Source organism: Conger conger, chromosome 8 (genome assembly GCF_963514075.1).
Source record: "Conger conger chromosome 8, fConCon1.1, whole genome shotgun sequence".
Lineage (NCBI taxonomy): Eukaryota > Metazoa > Chordata > Actinopteri > Anguilliformes > Congridae > Conger > Conger conger.
Window position 1 is genome coordinate 52,961,323 of NC_083767.1, and position 20,062 is coordinate 52,981,384.

The 20,062-nt window shown below is 40.4% G+C and overlaps 2 protein-coding genes across 2 annotated transcripts; one reads left to right on the plus strand and one right to left on the minus strand.

The window, feature by feature from the left end:
• The first annotated feature begins 383 nt into the window (after window positions 1–383).
• On the plus strand, window positions 384–13,939 carry chpt1 (choline phosphotransferase 1). Its single transcript, XM_061252755.1, has 8 exons — window positions 384–825; window positions 6,247–6,394; window positions 6,955–7,096; window positions 7,872–7,956; window positions 8,631–8,762; window positions 8,910–9,068; window positions 9,400–9,525; window positions 10,120–13,939. The coding sequence occupies exons 1-8, from the start codon at window positions 586–588 to the stop codon at window positions 10,234–10,236; spliced, it is 1,149 nt and encodes a 382-aa protein (XP_061108739.1). The 5' UTR covers window positions 384–585; the 3' UTR covers window positions 10,237–13,939.
• sycp3 (synaptonemal complex protein 3) lies at window positions 13,608–18,266 on the minus strand. The gene is made up of 8 exons (XM_061252756.1): window positions 18,134–18,266; window positions 17,931–18,009; window positions 17,663–17,697; window positions 15,787–15,904; window positions 14,948–15,047; window positions 14,652–14,750; window positions 14,264–14,368; window positions 13,608–14,144 (listed from the first exon to the last, which is right to left on the minus strand). Exons 1-8 carry the CDS (start codon window positions 18,264–18,266, stop codon window positions 14,091–14,093), a joined length of 723 nt encoding a protein of 240 aa, XP_061108740.1. The 3' UTR covers window positions 13,608–14,090.
• Between the last annotated feature and the right edge of the window lie 1,796 nt (window positions 18,267–20,062).

Genomic DNA, 20,062 nt, shown 5'->3' on the forward strand with positions numbered 1-20,062 from the left:
AGTGAAAGTGCATGATGAGAACGTTTTACTGGAGGAATTAAACTGGTACTGGGGGTAATATGAAGCCTGCTTTGATTAGATCAGTTCAACTGTTAGATATATTCAGTATTTATGTAGCCTACCTGCAGTCACACAAAATGAGCCTTTGCAATTAGGTTGTTATTAGTGTTCAGTTTGACGTGTAAGCTCTTATTCAATGTAAAGTAGTGTATTCTATCTTAATAGTGCCAGTGTTGGTTGTTAGCTAGGCATTGACAATACGAAACTGCTGTTACTTCGATAATATTTTGATGTGCACACTTCCTAATCGCCATGGTAAATTCAAAGATCGATGTTAACTATTTAAATTTCCCGGCTTCCCTGCCTTCCGGAAGCCTATTTCCTCTAGGAGCAGCACCACCACTGTCTGTCGCTTGAAGAGAAAAACTCTGGGTTGTGTCTTCAAAAATGACTCTCTTAACAACAAGACCAAATGTGTGAGTTGTCACTTGGAGTACGTGAGGAGTGCTCAAAAGAACAGGAACCTTCAGCGATTTGATCGGCTGTACCTTCTTTCGAACCCCCAGAGACACCAGCCAGCTAACAATGACACACTGTCTGTGGTCAGAGCCGCTGTCAGCCCAGCAGCTGAAGCGGCTTGAAGAACACAAGTACAGTGCTTCTGGTCGGTCCTTATTCGAACCGCCTTGTCAGATTTACTGGAATTGGTTGGTACAACAAATCCCTACCTGGGTCGCACCCAACACCCTGACTATTACTGGATTGGTTGTTAATATTTTCACTACGGTTATTCTGGTTTACTATTGTCCTTCGGCAACAGAGGAGGTAAGTAACGTTATTACGACCTTACATTATCACTGAAGTACGCTAGCTAGCTGGCTAAACTTTCTATGACGAGTTCACGTCAATGCTGTCAGTAACCGTAACTTAACTTAACTAAGCTAGCTACCTAACCAAACTCGTGTTTCTCGTTCCTCGACTGTTGCAGTAAATTGACACCACACCTCTAGTTTATCGTTCATGATCAGTGTAGCTATAATGTAGCCCGAGTTCTTTTTTTTTAGCAAGCTAACTGAAACATTTCAGCAAGTTAATATGTAACGTTAGCTAAGTTAATTGTTGCTAACTTACCTAGCTAGCTACCAGCTACTTGTTGATGTACTTACGCTAGCTAGTAGTATCATTACCGAGCTACCAAGCAACATTACGAAACTGCCGTTACTAGTGGCTGGATAACATTAGCTAATTTAATCTCCGTAGAAAAAGGAGACTGTAATGGCATTAATCTCCCTTCTGGAATGCAGTCTAACTTGCAGCCTAAATAACGTTTTAGCTCAAGCCTGTTAACAGTTATTCGATATTGTGGGTTTCTTGCTACAATTACTCTGTTCAAGATCAATGTTACGTCAATGTAATTAGTAATTTGCTTGATGTTTAATTAAGCGTAGCAGTATTTATATATGCTAGATGAGCCACCTAGATAACCTCATGTCTTTAACTTGTTTGCAATCTGGCTAGCTAAAGTTCGCTAGTCTAAACTAGTACAGCTGTATTGTGTAGCTAGGTTCTAAAATTAAACTCAAACCAAAGTCAGTAAGTCACAGAGAGCCAAATACGGCGTTGGCTAAGTAAATTAAGCGGTAGCTTACATCCTATTGTAAGTTACTGTGCTTATATATGTAACGCAATGATACAACTAACGTTATTTAGTGTCTCACCGAGTAACTTTAAAGTTGCAATTACTTAGCTAGCCACTCAAAGGGAGCAGGGAAGACGCAACTGTTAACTTCAGTTAAATTGTTTAAAGCTAAAATACTTTTTAAACTTGAGGCCTGTAAGGCAACCTTATCAAACTGACCCATGCACCTTCGAACACAGTACAATGGCCTGGGGTAGCCACCTATTATATCAGTCCTAGGATATGGCTCTTTATTGTGTGTATCAGGAACCATAGACGCAAAGTCCATGGCTCAGACTCCGTTGGCATCTGAAAGTTCAGCACGGCTTTAGCAATACGTATGGGTACCTGCCCTGCCTGCTGCAGAATTATTTGTCAACAATATCACATTGACAGCCATCTCGCATGAAGTGATGTTTACAAATGGTTGATTGCATATTGCAGTAAATATGCCAAGTCCGACTATCTAGGATTTGGGAATGGCATGTTCTGCAGTGGAAAGATGTGCACTTATGAAAGACAAAATGCCCATTAAGAATGAAATGGAAAACATAGAACAGTTTCCATTCCTACTTTTAACAGTGTGTAGTTAATGCGTCCATGATGTGATAGAGGACACCATATCTATGATCAAATGGCAATGTAGTATACAGCCCCTTTGGACTGGACCAGTACATACCAATAAAAAATACTACTACAGTAATGTTTAATGTAATATTTTGCGGCTGTTGGGTGCCACCTCGTATTAATACATTATTTTATTACATGGATCCCCCCCCATGCCTGTGCCAATTATGGCCAGCTCCCTGCAGGGGCAGCATATTGTGGCCCTCTGGGAGAGAGGGTTTCCAGTCAACCTAAAATAACTGCACACAATGCCCTTCAGAATAGAAACCATGATTGTTTCTGGTTGTTTGTAGCAATGAGAAAAACATGCAACACAGTACAATGTGCTTTTCCTGATGGGAGAAGAAGGTAAATGGATTAAAATAAACACAGAAATATTAACTGTAATACTGTCACATTGTAGATCAGCCTAATCTGTGATTTATAAAATCTGGTAGAGCAGCACAGGCAGCTTGCTGAGTGGCCACAGATGGCTGTCCCAGAGACGCTGTTGTCAGACTGGGTCATCTGTAATCTCAAATCCACTAATACAATCCCCAACCCCTCATGACAGAATCTAGGCTGCTTTTTAAAAGTTTATTTGTAATGGATTATCTGACTAGATTCTGTAATCCCAAATCCACTTATTCAGACCCCAACCCCTCATGACAGAATCTAGGCTGCTTTGTAAAAGTTTATTTGTAATGGATTATCTGACTAGCTATAGTTATATAGTAGGCCAAACATACCAATACTCAGTTACCAATTATTTAGGTACAGCAGACTTGATTGTGGATGCCCTGAATGTTCATTTAAAAAAAAATGTTCTAGTCCAATAGAGCAAGATGGATCAGTTCTCATTGGTGAGTTTAGCATATGTTAAAGTGAAAGACTTTGGCTGTTTATGTTTCCATGGCCTGCACTCTGTCAATACAAGGTATACATACAAAGTCAAAAACAAGTGAGCTGACTAAAGGTAAAAAAAAAACAAGCTTCTGTAAATGCCGTTTGGCTGTTCTCTTTCACAGTAAATTTGACTGAACTGTCCAAGATGATTTACCCATGAAATCCCAAGGTTATGTTTTTACATCCAGACATGTTTTAAGCAGCAGTCCACAGGTACAATCTAGTACTTTAAGGGGTCATAGTAAGCAAGTGATGCTTGAGGAGATGAAAATGAGAGTATTATTCATGCCTGTCAATGATATATTCAGGGAATGTCTGTTAGATTCTTTTGTGAAGATTATTCTATATCCATAGTTTCATTCTACATTCCCTAAAGGGAACAATTTGCAACATGATAAGAAGATAGCTTGAATGGTCTCTGGACTTTCTTTTCGAAAAGTTGTGAATGCTGTTTTAGTGAGTTGAACAAATGATTGATATTGTGACTGAGTTGATTTTATTTAGGAATATCAGCTATGCCATTGGCAAAATTGTGGGTTTGTAGGGCATACCCCACAACCACACCCAGCACTTTTTCCCACAGATATAATTCAATTACCATAGTGTAGCTACTCACTCCTTACAAAAATTAAGTGCTGTACCATCAGACATCAGGTGAATGCATGGAGTTCAGATACAACTTAACACAGCCAAAAATGAGATACTGACTGAGATGCAAAAATATTTTATTTTATGCCATTGTGCAGTTACCTGCCTCTATGCACCTAAAGCAGGGAACTCATTTTATGAATTTTATTTTATTTCTTTCAAAAATTGAGCATTTAAAACTGCTCGGTAACAGTTTACAACAAGGTGAATCAAATAAATGTATTTGATTCCAATTTTTATTGAAACCAAAAGGTTGGCGGCTAGAAAGACGCACCCATACTGGTTTGTCCGGCTTGTTTGAGATGAGCTAGGGCTGCGCATTGCATGACTCTTAGAATGTTGTCCGACTTGCTCTGGAAATCCGACTGCGCAAGCCGCAGAAATCTCACGGGAGTGAGGCGCTCACAGTTTTCAGGGCTAGGCCACACAGTTGCTCTCAGCCGACTGCGCAACTGATGCATGATGGGAACTGCCTATTGGCTGAGAAAAGCTGTTACCACCCACAAGGAAGTTATGAGACATATCCATCATTATTCCCAGATAAACCTCATTATTGGTAAATGGTAAATGGTAAATGTCTCTGCAACGGAGTTCATATTGAAATAACTATCAAAACCCCTGCATATGAGAATGTAATTTGAAGAAGCCCTTGAAACACAAATTCCTGTAAACAATAATAATACTACTACTAATAATAATGTTACTACTACTACTACTACTCCTAATAATAATAATAATAGTAATAATAAACAGAGACTTGATTCACATCAATTTATAGTGAGTGTTATAGTATTTCTAGGTGTTCTCATATACCCCCCCCCCCCCCCCCACATAATTCTCGAAATTATAATTATTGGCCAATTGTCTACTCAGGTAAATAATATATAATATATAGGCCTATATCTTGTACACACCTTGCATAATAAAGTCTATATATATATATACACATATTTCCCAGCAACCATAGCCTATTGCATTATTTCCAATTTGCAACACCATACAGTGTGCCCGGTTTAGTCGTAGACAAGACGTTAATGATGATATTTTATAGATCTTAACATAGAGTCATAACATCTGCATTGGTTTGTGGTACAGACATTTGAATGTGCAAAACAAAAGACAGTACATCCGGGGCCAGTATCACAAAGCAGGATTACTGAGTTATCTGGATAATTTCAGTAACCCAGAGCCTTCCCAAATCTGGAACATGGACTGCAGTAAAAAAGTGATGTTCCTGGTTTGACTTGGTGCAGTTATCCAGCTAACTCTGTAAGTCTGCTTTGTGATACAGGCCCCCAGGACAAAATTGTCCTAAGTCATAATGAGTACCATTGTTCTGATTTGTTGTCTACTGCCTACAACAGTTCAACAGAAAAACACTCACTTCAAGGCTGTGTAATTTTCCACAATCAATATGCTGAAGTTAAATAATTAGCAGCAATGACTGTATTTAGGGTACCACCTGCCAGACTGTAGCCTCAGCTGCAGACAATTAATATGCACTAGCCTCATTAAGTACTGCAAATGAAAGCACTTTTGTCCTGTCTGTTACCATGGTGCCAATTCATCATAATGGTACCTGTGGGGAAAACAATCTTGCTCACACATTCTGGGGCATAATATTTACAGGTCCTTCTGAAAGAATGACTGCTTCATTTGTATATAGGCCATTGATCAGTACACCTGTTGGATCCTTTTAGCTTGATTCAGTATCCTTATTGAGCAATATCTGAGCTGGGATTAGCAACAGGTTCTCACAAGCAGTCTTGCCTGAAATGGAGACACTGCACTCAGGCCTTTCTTCTCAGAGTAGTCATTCTCTGCTTTCTCCCCAGTTCACTGCTCCCCACTGCTTTCTTACTTTACCTGCATTGATAAATAATCAGGACATTTTAAATATTACTCTTATGTATTGGAAGAATTCTTGGTTTACAGTTCAGATTCAGTGTCTTGACCAAGAATATCAACAATTTCCTTGAGACCCATTGGCCTAGCCATGTCACTGAACCTTCTTCACAGTAAAATGTCTGTTAATTCAACTCTTAACAGAGTACATATAAGTGCACACATTTTACTTTGTGTTGGGGCCTGATGGCTGATGATATTTAATTCCTTTACACAGCTGGCAAAGGCTGTACAGCTTTTGTTGTAGATTGGGTGCGAGGCACTTGACAGATGGATTATTTTTTTAATTTGTATGTTCACAGGGATTAATCTTGAGGCTGTTAAGATATGGAAATTCAGTGAAGCCTCATTCGTCATTCTGTTTACAAAAATAAATTAACCTGGGATGGGAGGTGTTTTGGGGTTTTTCTGGTTGTCAGATGGAGTGTGGCAAGTGTGAAATGTTGTCAGTACTGTGAAAGCTGAAATGATGAACTAATCCTTGGTGTGTCTCTGTATCTCAGGCTCCATCTTGGGCGTTCATCCTCAGTGCATTGGGTCTGTTCATCTACCAGTCCCTGGACGCCATTGACGGGAAGCAAGCGCGGCGAACCAACAGCAGCTCTGCTCTTGGGGAGCTCTTTGATCATGGCTGCGACGCTGTCTCCACAGGTAATCCTCCCCCACCCCCACCCTGCACCAACAGGAAGTTCGGAACACCAAGCAGTGTGCCTACGGTCTAGTTTTCACCCTTATCTCCTCTGCTGGAGGCACTTCCCCTGGACACTGAGCTCTTTCTTTGTTCGTTTCATCTCAGTCCATGCAAAAGGGACATTGGCAATGCCTCTGAAATGTATCCTGCCGAGCTTAACCCTCAGTGTTACCTTATGTGGCAAGGCAGCCTGCCGAGCTGTTTATTATCCCACAAGAGATTCCACCAACCTGTGGCAAGTTGCCCCCTTACTATAAGCAAGGTCAGTTAACTAGACAGTGTTACTTAAAAAGTAAAGGCTTGGAGAACTAGTTGAGTAACATTTCATTTGGTTTCTAAAAACACTACATAGCCATTGTATCATAAAATACACCCACTGTATTGTTTGCATCAGTTAAGATATTCCTGTTAGTGAATAGTTAATTTTTCTGTTGACAGCCCTAAATTAAACCCATTCTGAACTAAAAAATAATTGTGGCCTCCTGACACAGTGTGACTATTTGCTATGTTGTGTTCATAGTGTTTGTTGCTGTGGGAACATGCATTTGCTGTGGGATGGGGGCGTACCCTAACTGGATGTTCTTCTGCGGCTTTGTGGGCATGTTCATGTTCTTCTGTGCGCACTGGCAGACTTACGTTTCCGGCACACTTCGCTTTGGCCTGTGAGTATGACCGCTGTCAATGTCACTCCTTCCCTGGAACGGCATTGTTCACAACAGTTTGCTTCATTCTTAAAATTTGCTCAAAGGTTTATTGCACAATCATTAGTCCCGTTTCTGTCACATCATATGAAATCTCGCTTGTGAAAGTAGGCACTGTAGGAACTGTATCTCTGGAGCGGCACTCCACAGTCCTGTACCAGACACACAAGTTAGGAGTCGGCCACATCACTCCGTGTGCTGCACCTGAGAAATGCATCTTTTAGCACATGCTAAGCTCTGCTAAGATCTCTTAATCCCTCAGCAATAAATAACACCAATGTCTTGATATTCCCTGATGGTAGACTCCAGCTTTTCTAATAGTTGATGAAAGCCCTCGTGGCTTTAGCGCAGGGTGCTTTAGGGGAAGTTTAGCATTTTTGCTCTGATGAGACCAGATTAACTGTGACTGAATGAGAAGCTTGAGAATGTGCTCATTGACAGGCGAGGGCACCAATGACAGGGGTGTGGACTAATTAAGTAGAGGTGGGGCCAGTGGGATTGGGTTGGTGCCTTGGGACCTTTAGAAGAATGTGAAGGGTGACAGATATTTTTATAGCCAACTGCTGCCTGTTTTTACATTCAATTTTTTTTCTTTCATTAGCAGCTGAACTAACATGTGAGAAAAGAAAACATTCCAGGCCCGTTATTGTTATGGGGCCTCTGACATGTGTCCTATGTAGACCACTGTGCTGTTTGTGTCATTTCATCTGCTGACTCAGAAGTGCTCCTCTCCTAGGGTGGATGTTACGGAGGTCCAGTTCGCCATCATTATCATGTATCTGATGACAGCCTTCGGTGGAGTGGGTCTGTGGGATAGCAGGGTAAGACCTGAAGAAACATGCATGCATGAGATTTGAGAACGCCCCCCCACCCCCACCCCTCACAAATCACACTACAGATGGACAACACATTTTTTTGTTTGTTTCCTTTGTCTTTGGTGTAAAATTGTATACTTTATACTTAGATGACATATTCAATTCTGGTAGTATAAATGACCAGTATATCAAATTATGTTCCCTCAAAAACAGTAAGCTAGAAATAATAGAACTTAATAGTGAAAGCATTATTTTCCAAGAGTCAGTAACTGCCAGCAACCAAAGTAAAATAATATGAACTCATTGTTCTTGCAGTATTGAAAGTCTGAACAGTGTTGGCTCATTGTAAACGGCAGAACCAATCCAATCCACTGCTGGCCTTTAAATAGAACTTTTGTTTCATTTTTGCTCTGTGCTGCCTCAGGAAATGTGACAAAACAGAACATTGCAAGGTGAGAAGGTACTTATGGGTAACAACTGTCATGGCAGCAGATCACCCATGCACATGACGTGGCTTACACAGAGGGGAAGGGGCTTCCAGTCCCCCGATGGCTCTGCAGTCTCCACCTGGCTGCTCTTACTGTCCCATCACGCTCCGCATGCTGCTTCATGGCTTCCTGACAAAATGGAAGACTTGCGTGTCGGTGTTATTGTGACACCAGCCTTGCGTTTCTCCCCAGCTGCCTGTCTTGGGAATAAAACTGCACATTTTCCCCATCATGGGTATCATTGGAGGTGCCCTCTTCTCCTGCTCAAACTACTTCCAGGTCATCATGAATGGTGGAGTTGGCAAGAATGGCTCCACTGTGGCAGTAAGTCTGTTAAATGTCCTAATCGAGGGCTTTAATGCATTCTGGAAAGGCTTAGTATTTTCTCATTTTCAAATATGTAGTGAGCGCACTAGTGAGCATACCATACTCTGTAGTTACGACATGTTGACATGAGTTTGTTTCTTGCAGGATACCAGTGTGCTGTCACCAGGGATGCACGTTGTTCTCATACTCACTTTGGCCTTCATCATTTTCAAGAAATCTTCCAGCCAGCTATTTGAGCTCCACCCTTGCCTCTACATCCTTACCTTTGGATTGGTCATGGCTAAGATCTCCAACAAGCTTGTTGTGCGTCACAAATTGAACAAATCCTCACACTGAAAAATAGTATCACTCAACCATTTGATACACAAACAAACTGAAATGTGGATATGGTGACTACGGTCAAATATAAATGTCTTATTACCATAGTTCCTAGTTACCATAAACCACAAGTAAGTTATATTTTTGCCATTTCTACATTCACTGTCAGGTGGCCAACATGTATCCATCGATTTTGTGTTTGTTGTTGGTTAGCAAGGTAATGGCGTTTGTTCTCACTGTTTCTTCTACATCTATATGATATCCATGCAGAACCTTTCCCATGGTCCTTTTTCCTGATGTTGCTCTTTTTATATAGGTTGCCCATATGACCAAGAGCGAACTTCATCTTCCGGACACAGCCTTCATTGGTCCCGGACTCCTCTTCCTAAACCAATATTTCAACAGTTTCATTAATGAGTACTTTGTCCTTTGCACAGCTCTGGTGAGTCCTCTTGAAACATCTGATTATCGTGCCATAATGTTCCTCAACCTACAGAGTTTGACCTGGGAAATATTTAACGTTGAATTCAGTCCTGCTCCTCAGGGTGTTTCTACAGAGGGTTATTTAGCAGAGGGGACTTCTGTGCCCTTTAAATACTATCAAACACTTTTAGAGTAGTAAAGTTGCTTTGAGGTCACTCTAATTGCAGTAATTCATGATAACCAATCAAAAGAAATGTAGTTAATTCAAAACAGTCTTTTATATATGTAGTTAATTACCAACTGGAGAGCTTGGCAAATCTCCCAATCTTAAAGGCTGGTGTGGATACAGTTTTCTTCTTAGCCCAGCACTGAAACACCTGACCACAACTAATTGAGGTCAAGACTGAAAATGATTAGCAAATATGGTGGTGTTCTGCTGGCTAGAACTAAAACTTACCCCCACAACAGCCAGTTTCAGGTAAGATTATACAACCCCCGTGTAAACTGAATTATTTCTTGAAATGTCAGGTGATTGTGCTATCTAATGCTAATGATAAGTCCTTTTAACAGTTTCCCTTTTTGTTTTCTTTCCTAACCCCTTTAACATATTCAGCTTCTCTCCTTGGTGGATCTGACAAGGTACTGTACGGGCGTGTGTATTCAAATCGCTGCCCACTTGAAGATCAGTGTGTTCAGCATCACCCCGCAGGTCTGCAAGAACCAGGACTGACGGTCCGCCCAGGAAGAGGCTGGGGTGAGCGAAGATGCCACCCCACTGCTTACAGCAGATCTGGAGGACCCCTCAAACCAAAAACTAATCAGCCTTGACACCATAACTACCTACAATTAGACCGGACCATTCACATCTAACCGAGCTAATGAATGATGCATGCCTTACAGTTCACTGGACTGAGATATACTGGACTGGAAATAATCATGGAAATACCTTGTGTGCTGGAGTTTCTTTTTCTTGCTCTAAATAGACATTGTGTTCACTTCCAATAACTGTTTGAGTGAATGAATCTCATTACAAACCAGCACAATTGGTGCCTTGTTGATTAATGGATCTTAAACAATATGAGCTGTACTCCACCATGTACAGTGGGTACATGAGCAGAAATCCAGTGACTCCATTTACATATCGTGGACGAGCTGTGTCCATGCTGGTGACATCAATTCACTATCTGAAATACTGACTCATAGACAGGAAACTTTTTTGCAGATGGACATGCAAAAAATCCTGCCTAATACAACAGGTTTTCTGTCATTATTTCCAGTTTATTTAACCCAAAAACCAATTTTGTTTGATTTAGAAAAATTATTACAGGACTGCTGTCGTCCTTTTGGGCAAATGTTTAAATAATGCTAACTTATTTACATCTGATCCAGACATTTCGTAATCCATGCACTAGACACAGGTGAGAAGAACCCTTGCGTATTTACGTGTGAGCTGCAAATGATGCTAATATTTAAGGCTTGCCCACACCTCTTACGGGGCTGGGTGGCTGAAACAAGAAATCTGTGGTGTGACAAGGAATGACGGGACTCTCAACACCTGCAATGGAATGCCTCCCTCCTGTCAATTTCTACATATTGTTGAACATCAGTTAAACCTTGAATTAGGAGTGGACATCGACAATAATGCTATCCATCTTGCTATGTTATCAAATGAGCTAGTGCCTGTTTCTATCCTTATTTGAGTGTTGCTGGATCAATAGAACAAGTGACTTCAGTTCCTTAAAGTACAGTTGGAGGTGCTATAGGCCTTTCCTTTGGACTGACGTGCATTGCTTACAAATTGAGAAATGTAATACTATGTGATCACAATTGGGAAGTTAAGATCATTTGACATTTGCCCCAAAGGTCTATAGCAGCACCGATGACTGTATACATTACTTGTACAGTATACAGTCATCTCATCTAAATTAACATTTTAATTACTTGGTTGGTTCAGGAACTGTTAAAAGTGCAACGAGAACAAATGCTTATAACCTCAATTCTTTCCAATGAAAATGATATGGAATGGTAAAATTTAAATGTGGAATGGTAAATTCTGGATTATCTGTCAAGAGCTGCAGGTTTACAGGGGACCAGGTCTCAGTGTTAATGCGGCCACCAGTGACAACCAATTACTACAAACCCTTCCAAGCCTGTACCTCTACCCACACTTCACTACAACATTGACCTCCAAAATGAATGCCTCCACCTGCAAACCCCCCTGGTTCTCTGCTGCATGTGTGGACAATCTCTAGCCTTGACTGAAGGAAAAATTCACCGCACCATAGTGTTACTCATGCTCACTGTGGTTGTGATTTATTCAAAATATTGCTTGATTCATTACCATAATTGTAAAGTAACCTTTTTGTAATGGTCATGTCCACCAAAGCAAGTCCTCCGATTTTGGCATTATAATTAAATTCCAAGCAAGCAGTTGACCAAATTCTCATAAACATCACAATATGCTTGGGAGCTCAAGACCTGAGTTTAAAAGCCAGTGACATCTGTTTGATTGACAGGGACCGGTCAATTGAGCAGACGGTGTGATTGACAGAACATTTACAAACATATACTGATGTATACTGATGTGAATAAGGCTCTTCTTGCCCACGTCAGGTGAGAACACCCACCGGATGACATGCTCTGGGTGTCTGACTTGTCATCTTGGGAGGGGGTTGTCGTTCCAACCACAATTGCAATCCCAGAATTTTTGCAAGCTATATATTTTTCTCAAGTGCTTTTCATGTTATATTTCAGAGGGATTAATTACCCTCGTTTACCTCATTATGTCAGAAATAGCTATGCATGCCATGAAGTATGGTGGTCCTATGTTACCAGTGTGATTGTTGTGCTATATTGCAAACAACTACATAAAAATAAGTAACAAATATGTTAAACTGATCATTTTAAATTAAATTCAGCACTGAGGGGAATCAAATAGGCTCCTAATCGGGTTGTAAGACGTGTTTAACTAAAAAATGTTTTGCCTTAAGCTTAACACAATGCAGGTTTGCCTTCTTATCATTTGCGTTGTCTTTGAATTCATTATCAACCAAATTGTTAGTTCTAGTTTCTAGTGGCACTTTCACTTATTACGAGCCTATTGATTCACATCATTCCCTTAACTTGATCAGTTTAATAAACCTGTTTTTATGTAGCCCAAGTTAGTTGTTTGTAATATAGTACAATAACTGCTATACGTCATGGCATGAATAGCTATTTCTGAAATGATGTGGCTTTAAGAACGTAAATAATCTCGCAAAACACATTCTGGGATTGTAATTATGGCATACCCCGGCATACACAGGAATCCTCCAGGACCAACCTTGAGCAATCGAATTTGGGTAATTTTCGGGTGAATTTTTCCTTTAAAACATCTCTACACATGTAGGAGAGGACCTTGTGCGCAGGCATGATTTCACTGGTCATTGCCACTGGGTGGTGATGCATTTACACTGAGATGCCAGCTGCTTTACATAGTCTCTTCCTCAAGGGCTAATATAATGTGTGATTGAATTTAATTATGTTGATAGCCTTAAATTTTGAATGTGAATTTTCTTTTTTCTTTTCTCAGTTTATATGTGAATCTGGATGTATGCAAGCAAAGAGCAGGTTGCCTGGTAGCACTCTTTTCATTAACATTTTCTGTTCTTAGTTGTTCTTTATGCAACAGAATTTATACGAATACCATACAATGATTAAGAAATGTATGTATTTATAACACTAAAAACTGGACATTTCACTATTCTGACATTGTGCTCACTCAAAACACACGCACACACACACACATACACACTTTTATATACAAAGTATTTGTATATACATGGGTACTTGAAACTCAATGCTTTATGATGATTGATGTATAATTGTGAGTTCATGATTAGGTGAGTAGAGGACCACTATGTGACTAGTGCCTACAGGACAAGTAGTTCTTAAACAGGGTACAGATCCCTTTTAAGGTCTACCTTTGTCTTAACAGAGTAGGAGAGACAAAGGGATTTTGCTCATTAAAAACAGATTTTGGCGGTGATTTCAGGAAAAAAGGCAAATGTTCAATTTTTTATTAAATAATTTATTTTTAATGACAAATGCTCTACTGTTTTTTAATCAACTGGGCTGAGTGAGCAAAACATTGTCGCTGCATATATTTAAAAAGCAGCAGTTCTTTTTTTGGTTTGATGTAATGTGACATCACCAGATTTGGCACTGCCACATGCTCTGTAAAGAAAAAAAACAAAACTCTGCTATTTCAACTGCATTATAGAAACATTTTAACAGGTTACAAGGTTTTCAAACTTGGAATGAAAGTGGTGCATTAAAACGGTGCACAAATGCATTTTGCCTTTGCATTTTCTGCGTCAATATAATGTGTTTGCGACATTATACTAACACGGTAATATGAGTGAAAAGCAATAAAATTATTTTCCATTTACAAACTGGTGCTAACACCTGACCTGTTAATGGTTGTGATGTTGTGGTGAATGAGTGTGGCTGGACCTGAGCTTTCATTGTCTTCACTGTGGCTCTATTGAGTGCCATTATGGGTACACTCAAATGGATGTTGTCTGGTGAAGGATGCAGAAGTCCTCAGAACAGCATGGAGTGGAGAGACTTGCGCACGGTTGCCATCTCCTGCTGTTGCTGTGGGGACAAGCAGGTGTTAGCTGCAGAAGGAGCCACAAAGGACAGTTGTGCAGAGACCAATATTTCTTGAAATCTTTCTTGTTAATTAAGAGTCTGAATTATGTGTTTTTACTCACTGTGTCCATCAATATCTTTTTCTGCAGTAAGCCCATCTCTTTGCGTAGCTCTGACTGTGCTCCCATTAGAAAGGACTCGTGACTCTTCTCCATCTCCTCCATGCTCTACTCAAACACACATGCACAGAAGGCAGCATGCAAAAAATTCACACATCTTTAAACATTCAGCTGTTCACTTTTGGGTCCTATTAGATTAGCATGTAAACAGAACAGTCTCTAAACCATTGTACTGGAATGCTCAATTCTAGCAGGTATTTCAGCCCAAAGACATGCACTGGCACTCAAAAGTGTGAGCAAGGATATGTTGAGGAAGGATGTTGATAAACATGCAAACATACTCAAGCAGGGAGAGACGTTCAAAAGTTCCACAAACTGGCCAATGTCTTACCTTGGCAAACTGCTCATACATCTGTTTGACAGTCTTAAGTTTTTGGCTCTGTACAACTCTGGCCTGCTGGAAGAGCTTCTGCTGCTGTCGAAATAAATTCTGCAAAAGAGAAGATGGTTTAAAGGAAGCTGGAATTAATTTACTGTACAATTACCAAAACAAGTGGACGGTCTTAGGGGGAAAAAAAACTACAGGAGCACTCATTTGAACCTTCAACTTTGTATGTTAGGTATGTATGTGTTGTTGTGTATGGCTGTGTGTGGGGGTGTGTAAGAGCTAAGCCTCTGAAAACCAACATTAAGTTTCTCCTCCTGTTCCTCTGATTTCTGCACATCAGTCTCCCACTGCTGCAGCACAGAGAACACCTCCTGGGAGTACTCCTGTGTCAGCTTCTGCCTGCAGGAACACAGGAAACACATTCACAAACACCCCAATAAAAATGATGCACTGAAATCACACCACCTGGATATTGTCCAAAGTGCGTGTTGCAGACATGCATAACCAATGCAGGCCCATCCCACTCTCAAGAGATGTTGAGCTGAAGTCTAGGAAGTAAGCAGATGCTGTCTGTATGCCACCTCCATTAGTAAGCCTAAAACAGCAGACCTTTTCTTAACATTATGGCCCGTCTCATAACATAATTCTCATAACATAAATGTACTGTCCTATCATTGGTATGTAGTATAATATTGGAGTAGTTTGGCATGCTTATGTTCAGGTTGCTCATTTTTAGGTTTTTGGACAAAATGTATGTGGAATGTATGTGGAGAGAGATACAGGTATCTGCTGAATGAGAGGAGTCTTAGAGATTTTAGGCACTTTGTGTGGTGTGATATTTTAAGTAAATGGTGGTAGATTGGAGGAATAATGAGCTCTAAGGTATTAACTTTGAATGCAGCATTGAACTTTATAAATAATACTGATTGTGGGGATTAATCATGTCATTCTACAAATGGTAGGAAGGAGTCATTATTGAGAATATGTTCATTTTAATGTAGGGTTTGAGCCAGATAATGTTTATTTTCTGCTTTATTATTTTGCATCCCACCAGTTCCTCTACTCAACCCACAGCCAACTTGTTGGCGGCCTGTGGCCCAATGGCCTTGGTCAACAGGCACAGAACACTGGACCTCACCTCTGACACTGCTGGGTCTTCCACAGCTGCTCCAGCTTCTGGTTGCTGCCCTTCAAGGTACTCTTGGTGTAGGACTCAAGCCGCTTCCTCTTCGCCTGCAGGGCCTTACTGATGTCAGCTGGAATGTATGAAGTGTTTTCAAAAGACACAATTCACTCACGCAAATCTTTTAAAGGGCCAGTTAAAGCAAAAATCCAATTCCAGTCATTTTCACTTGCCCAGAGTACTATCGATTCGTCCAGATGATATTTACTAGACTTGACAACCTTTTTAGATTTGATATGATGGATTCTATGGATAATTATACCAAAATGTGGGTGTCTCGGTGGCGCAGCCTGTAGAGCACTGACCGCATGCTCATTGTGAGCCGCGACGTCGGCGGTTCGAATCCGACCGTCCGACATTTGTCGCATGTCTTCCCCTCTCTCTCGCTCCCGTTCTTCCTGTCTCTCTATACTATATATACTGTCCAATAAAGCTGAAAAAGGCCAAAAAAATCTCTTTAAAAAAAAAAATTATACCAAAATGATAATATAATGGATATGTATGATCTGCCAAAAACATACAATGGAAAAACTCAACAGAAACACCTTGTTCCAAATATAATGCCACAGTTGCCACCTGCATCCGCTGAAACACACCAGTATTTCGGAGAAGGTGTCCATGTCATCGTCATAGTCCGACATTGCGAGATAAAGAAGTCCTATGCCTTGGCACAATTTCCATACAAATTCACAGCTGGCTAGCACATACACTTTGATGTTTTCATACGCAAGCCAAGCATAGCGAACAGACACTTTGCTCCAGAGTGCTGGGGGTTGTTCCACAAAGCAGGATTATTTCAGCTAGCCAGATAACTAAACGAGTAAAACCCAGAACAACTCTTTTGACTTTAATCTAATTTAGGTGCATCCGGGTTTCACTTGGGTTTGCAGTTAACTCAAATTGTCCTGCTTCATGGAAACTCCCACTGGTGTGCTTTGAGTTTCCGCAGAATAAATATGCATTTTTGAGCTCTATTGATGTTCCCTAGCAACTGTAACTATATATTTAAAAAGAGACATTGCTGTTGAGTTTTTCTAATGTACATTTTCGGCGGATTCATTACCATAAAAAACCCTTATCAGTCTAAAACAACTTGTCAGATCTAGAAAATGTCATATCTCAGCGAAGCCAACTAAGTGATAGTACTCTGGGTAAGTGGAAACAAACTTACATTTTTGGGTGAACTGCCCTACACCCATTACTGTGAGCAAACTGTGTGCAAAGTTGGAAACTGCCGAGTAGAATACTGGGTTTTATTGCCTGGAGACTGCCTCTCCTCTTTAGTTCTCTTTCTGCTAGATGTTGTCTGGTTGTCTGTCTCACCATACATACAGAGGGCTCCAGAATTATTGGGACCCATGCTTATGCCCATGCAAGAGGTGGATGCACCAAGTTGTAAATGTAATCTTAATTTTGGTGAAATCGTTTTTTGAACGTATTATTCATGAATGAACTATTTTGGTTGTGTCTCTTGAAACATTAATGAAGTACAGTATTTTTCACATTTGGCATTCTGAATTTAACTCTTGCCAGTCGAAGATGCAAATAATTCTGGAGCCCATTGTATCTTTGCATGACAAAGTTGCATCCCAATAGTGCTTTTTAGATTTTCTGGGTATGCAAATTAACAGTAGTGTCTTGTGAAGTAATTCTTACTTCACAAAGTTCTGCTCAGCTGTGCAATATGTGCATAATATATAATGTTTTCACTAAAGCCTGGAACAACTTTAATAAATATCAAACATATTCATCTAAATTCACCCAGTGTAACATACTACTATTCTGACTTGTGATAAATGTATGTTTAATCAAAGAAACAAAATCAACTTGCCTCCAAACCTTTCCAACATAGTTTGTACCTCGCTCCTGAAGGAAGGAAATTCAATTTTATTCAGCTGAAAATGGCAAAACAGCTAAAACTAGGTTTTGAAACAGTTGGTAGCTGGTTGACCAGTTAAGACCAGCTCATGCTATGTTTTGAAACAGCTGGTAGCTGGTATTTCAAGCTGGTCATAGCTGGATACACCAGGGTATGTTAACTAGGTATTTTAAATTAAATAATTTTAAGTTAACGTTACTGTACATTTAACGTTACCCACCCCATTCCCACATTTATTTGATCTTCTTCCAAAGCAGTGGGTCTTTTCTTCGCCAGCTTTTCAACAACTGGAGTTTCATCTGCTAATTTCAAGACATACAGGTCAAAAATGAATAGTACATTAGCTACATTAGTTACACTGGTAAGGTTGATTTATTAACTAGCTAGCTACAATAACGTCTAGGCCAGCAGGCGAAAGGCTACCTTCTCTCACTTCGTCCTCTGAGCCGCTCAGACCTTTCTTTTCATCGTCAACGGTAAAATCATACGCATGGAGATCATTTGAGTTTTGTGTATTCTTCACCTTCCTCGTCTGTTTTCTCCCTGCCGAGGCCATTTTCTTCGATCACTTCGTCCCTGTAGTAAAATTCCCTCGTATTTATTATGATCTAACTTAGTTATCAAGCTAACTTAGATAGCTAGCTAATTCCAAGTTTATTATTTACCTAACACTTAATTTGACGTTGTTCTAAATTAGTTCTGACTTGTATTTTGGCAATTATTTCACACACTTATTTACAACCAGCTAAGCAATATAGCTATTTCTTTAAAAAGAAAAAAAGAGAGCTGTATTTCAGGTGTTAAAATTTCGCTGCTCTCCAAAACGGTTAATTATGGCCAAAATGAGAGTCGCCGCCAAGTTTGACGCAGCTAACGTCAGCGAAAAGCTTGCCGCGCTAAATTAAATTAGAGCTAACGTTAGCTCACTAGCTATCTACCTTAATCACCAATGATCGCGATCTCAGTTAGAAGACCACTACTGAAGACGTCAGGAAAAGTATATTCAGTAATTTATGATCTTAATCGTTAACTATATATTCTGTCGGTTTCAGCAAAAAACAAAACGATGACACAGTTAATTAGCTAGCTACCGTTATATGACTTACGAACAATTTGCGGCTCGCGATCGTCAATGCTCGCGAGTCGCGATGAAAGCATCGAGTTCAGGCATCGACTCGTGCGTGCCATGACATCGAGTTCAGTGGATGAAACTTGCCTAAGTGCGCATACGGTAGTTCAGGTGACAAGAACGTAAACGCATTCAGTTTAGATTGTTCAGAGGACTGTGAAGGAGCTGCTCAGTGTTTGTCGTAAAATAGTTGACATTTCCTGACTCATAATAGCTTCAAGAGCCAGGACAGGTCCTTTTTGCAATGGCTAAATTGCCCGGGGAACCAATGTGAGCCATAGACTAGCCTAGAAAAAGGGATTGGTGGTAGCTAAATCCCGGCATCATTTTCAGCCTTCCTGCTTTGGCACCATTTGACCAAGCGATTGACACCTCTCCTTTCACCCAGTCTGTTTGAACATTTCATTTTGGGAAGTGGGAACTGTTTGTATTACATCATATCCTCATCACAAGATCCACATTCAGATTGTTCAAAACTGCAGTTCTGCGATAAATAACATTAGTTCCCCTTTTTTAAAGAGACAATGGAAACTGATGAGGCAGAATTTTCTAAATGTTTAGAGACATCAGAGAAGTCTGCTGCATTAAGGCCAGAACACAGCAGGCTACATTTAGCCACCCCAGCCGATGATTTCATCAGGATGGAAGGAAGGCCAGCTGATTCTGCCCTTCCACAGTGTGAACAAGCATTCTGAAAGGTCACTAAAGCCATTAGACTCTGTGGGCAATAAAAATTTCCTCTTTGCCACATGCTGACACTAAGGCTTTATCTCCGAAACAACAGCCTCCTGCTTGGGACCACAACTGCGTCTTCAGCAGCCACAGTCAGTCATCTCTGAGATGTGTCCAGTGAGCAGGAATGTGACTCCTAATACTAGCTTATCCTCACATGAATGAGCTGTTATGAGGAAGTGACTATAGCAGTCTTTCTCATATTGCTTGGATTCTTAGGGCCTACTCAGCATGTCCCCAGTGGACTCTATATTAAATCCTGCTTGACCATGGATGTAAAGCATTCTGTGGGGAAAAGGTGCCAAAACTGGCACCTGCATACAGTAAGCCCACACATACCGAAACATTAGTATTACTAATGAATCCAATTCCACACCACATGCCCAATATTTATGTGAACCAAAATTGGAATAAGGAAATTGGGATATTGTTAGGATGAATCTATCCATTTAATTTTGGCTCAGACTCCAGACAGGATATGATGTTCTCCA

What these genes read in the sequence shown, in the direction of transcription:
- chpt1 (XM_061252755.1), top strand. Translation starts at nt 586, where the DNA reads ATGACACACTGTCTGTGGTCAGAGCCGCTGTCAGCCCAGCAGCTGAAG. An exon ending in CTGCGACGCTGTCTCCACAG is followed by an intron (nt 6,395 to 6,954) that starts GTAATCCTCCCC and finishes TTGTGTTCATAG; the next exon opens with TGTTTGTTGCTGTGGGAACA. An exon ending in GGCACACTTCGCTTTGGCCT is followed by an intron (nt 7,097 to 7,871) that starts GTGAGTATGACC and finishes CTCCTCTCCTAG; the next exon opens with GGTGGATGTTACGGAGGTCC.
- sycp3 (XM_061252756.1), bottom strand. Translation starts at nt 18,266, where the DNA reads ATGGCCTCGGCAGGGAGAAAACAGACGAGGAAGGTGAAGAATACACAA. An exon ending in AGAGGACGAAGTGAGAGAAG is followed by an intron (nt 18,010 to 18,133) that starts GTAGCCTTTCGC and finishes TGAAATTAGCAG; the next exon opens with ATGAAACTCCAGTTGTTGAA. An exon ending in TATGTTGGAAAGGTTTGGAG is followed by an intron (nt 15,905 to 17,662) that starts GCAAGTTGATTT and finishes CATACATTCCAG; the next exon opens with CTGACATCAGTAAGGCCCTG.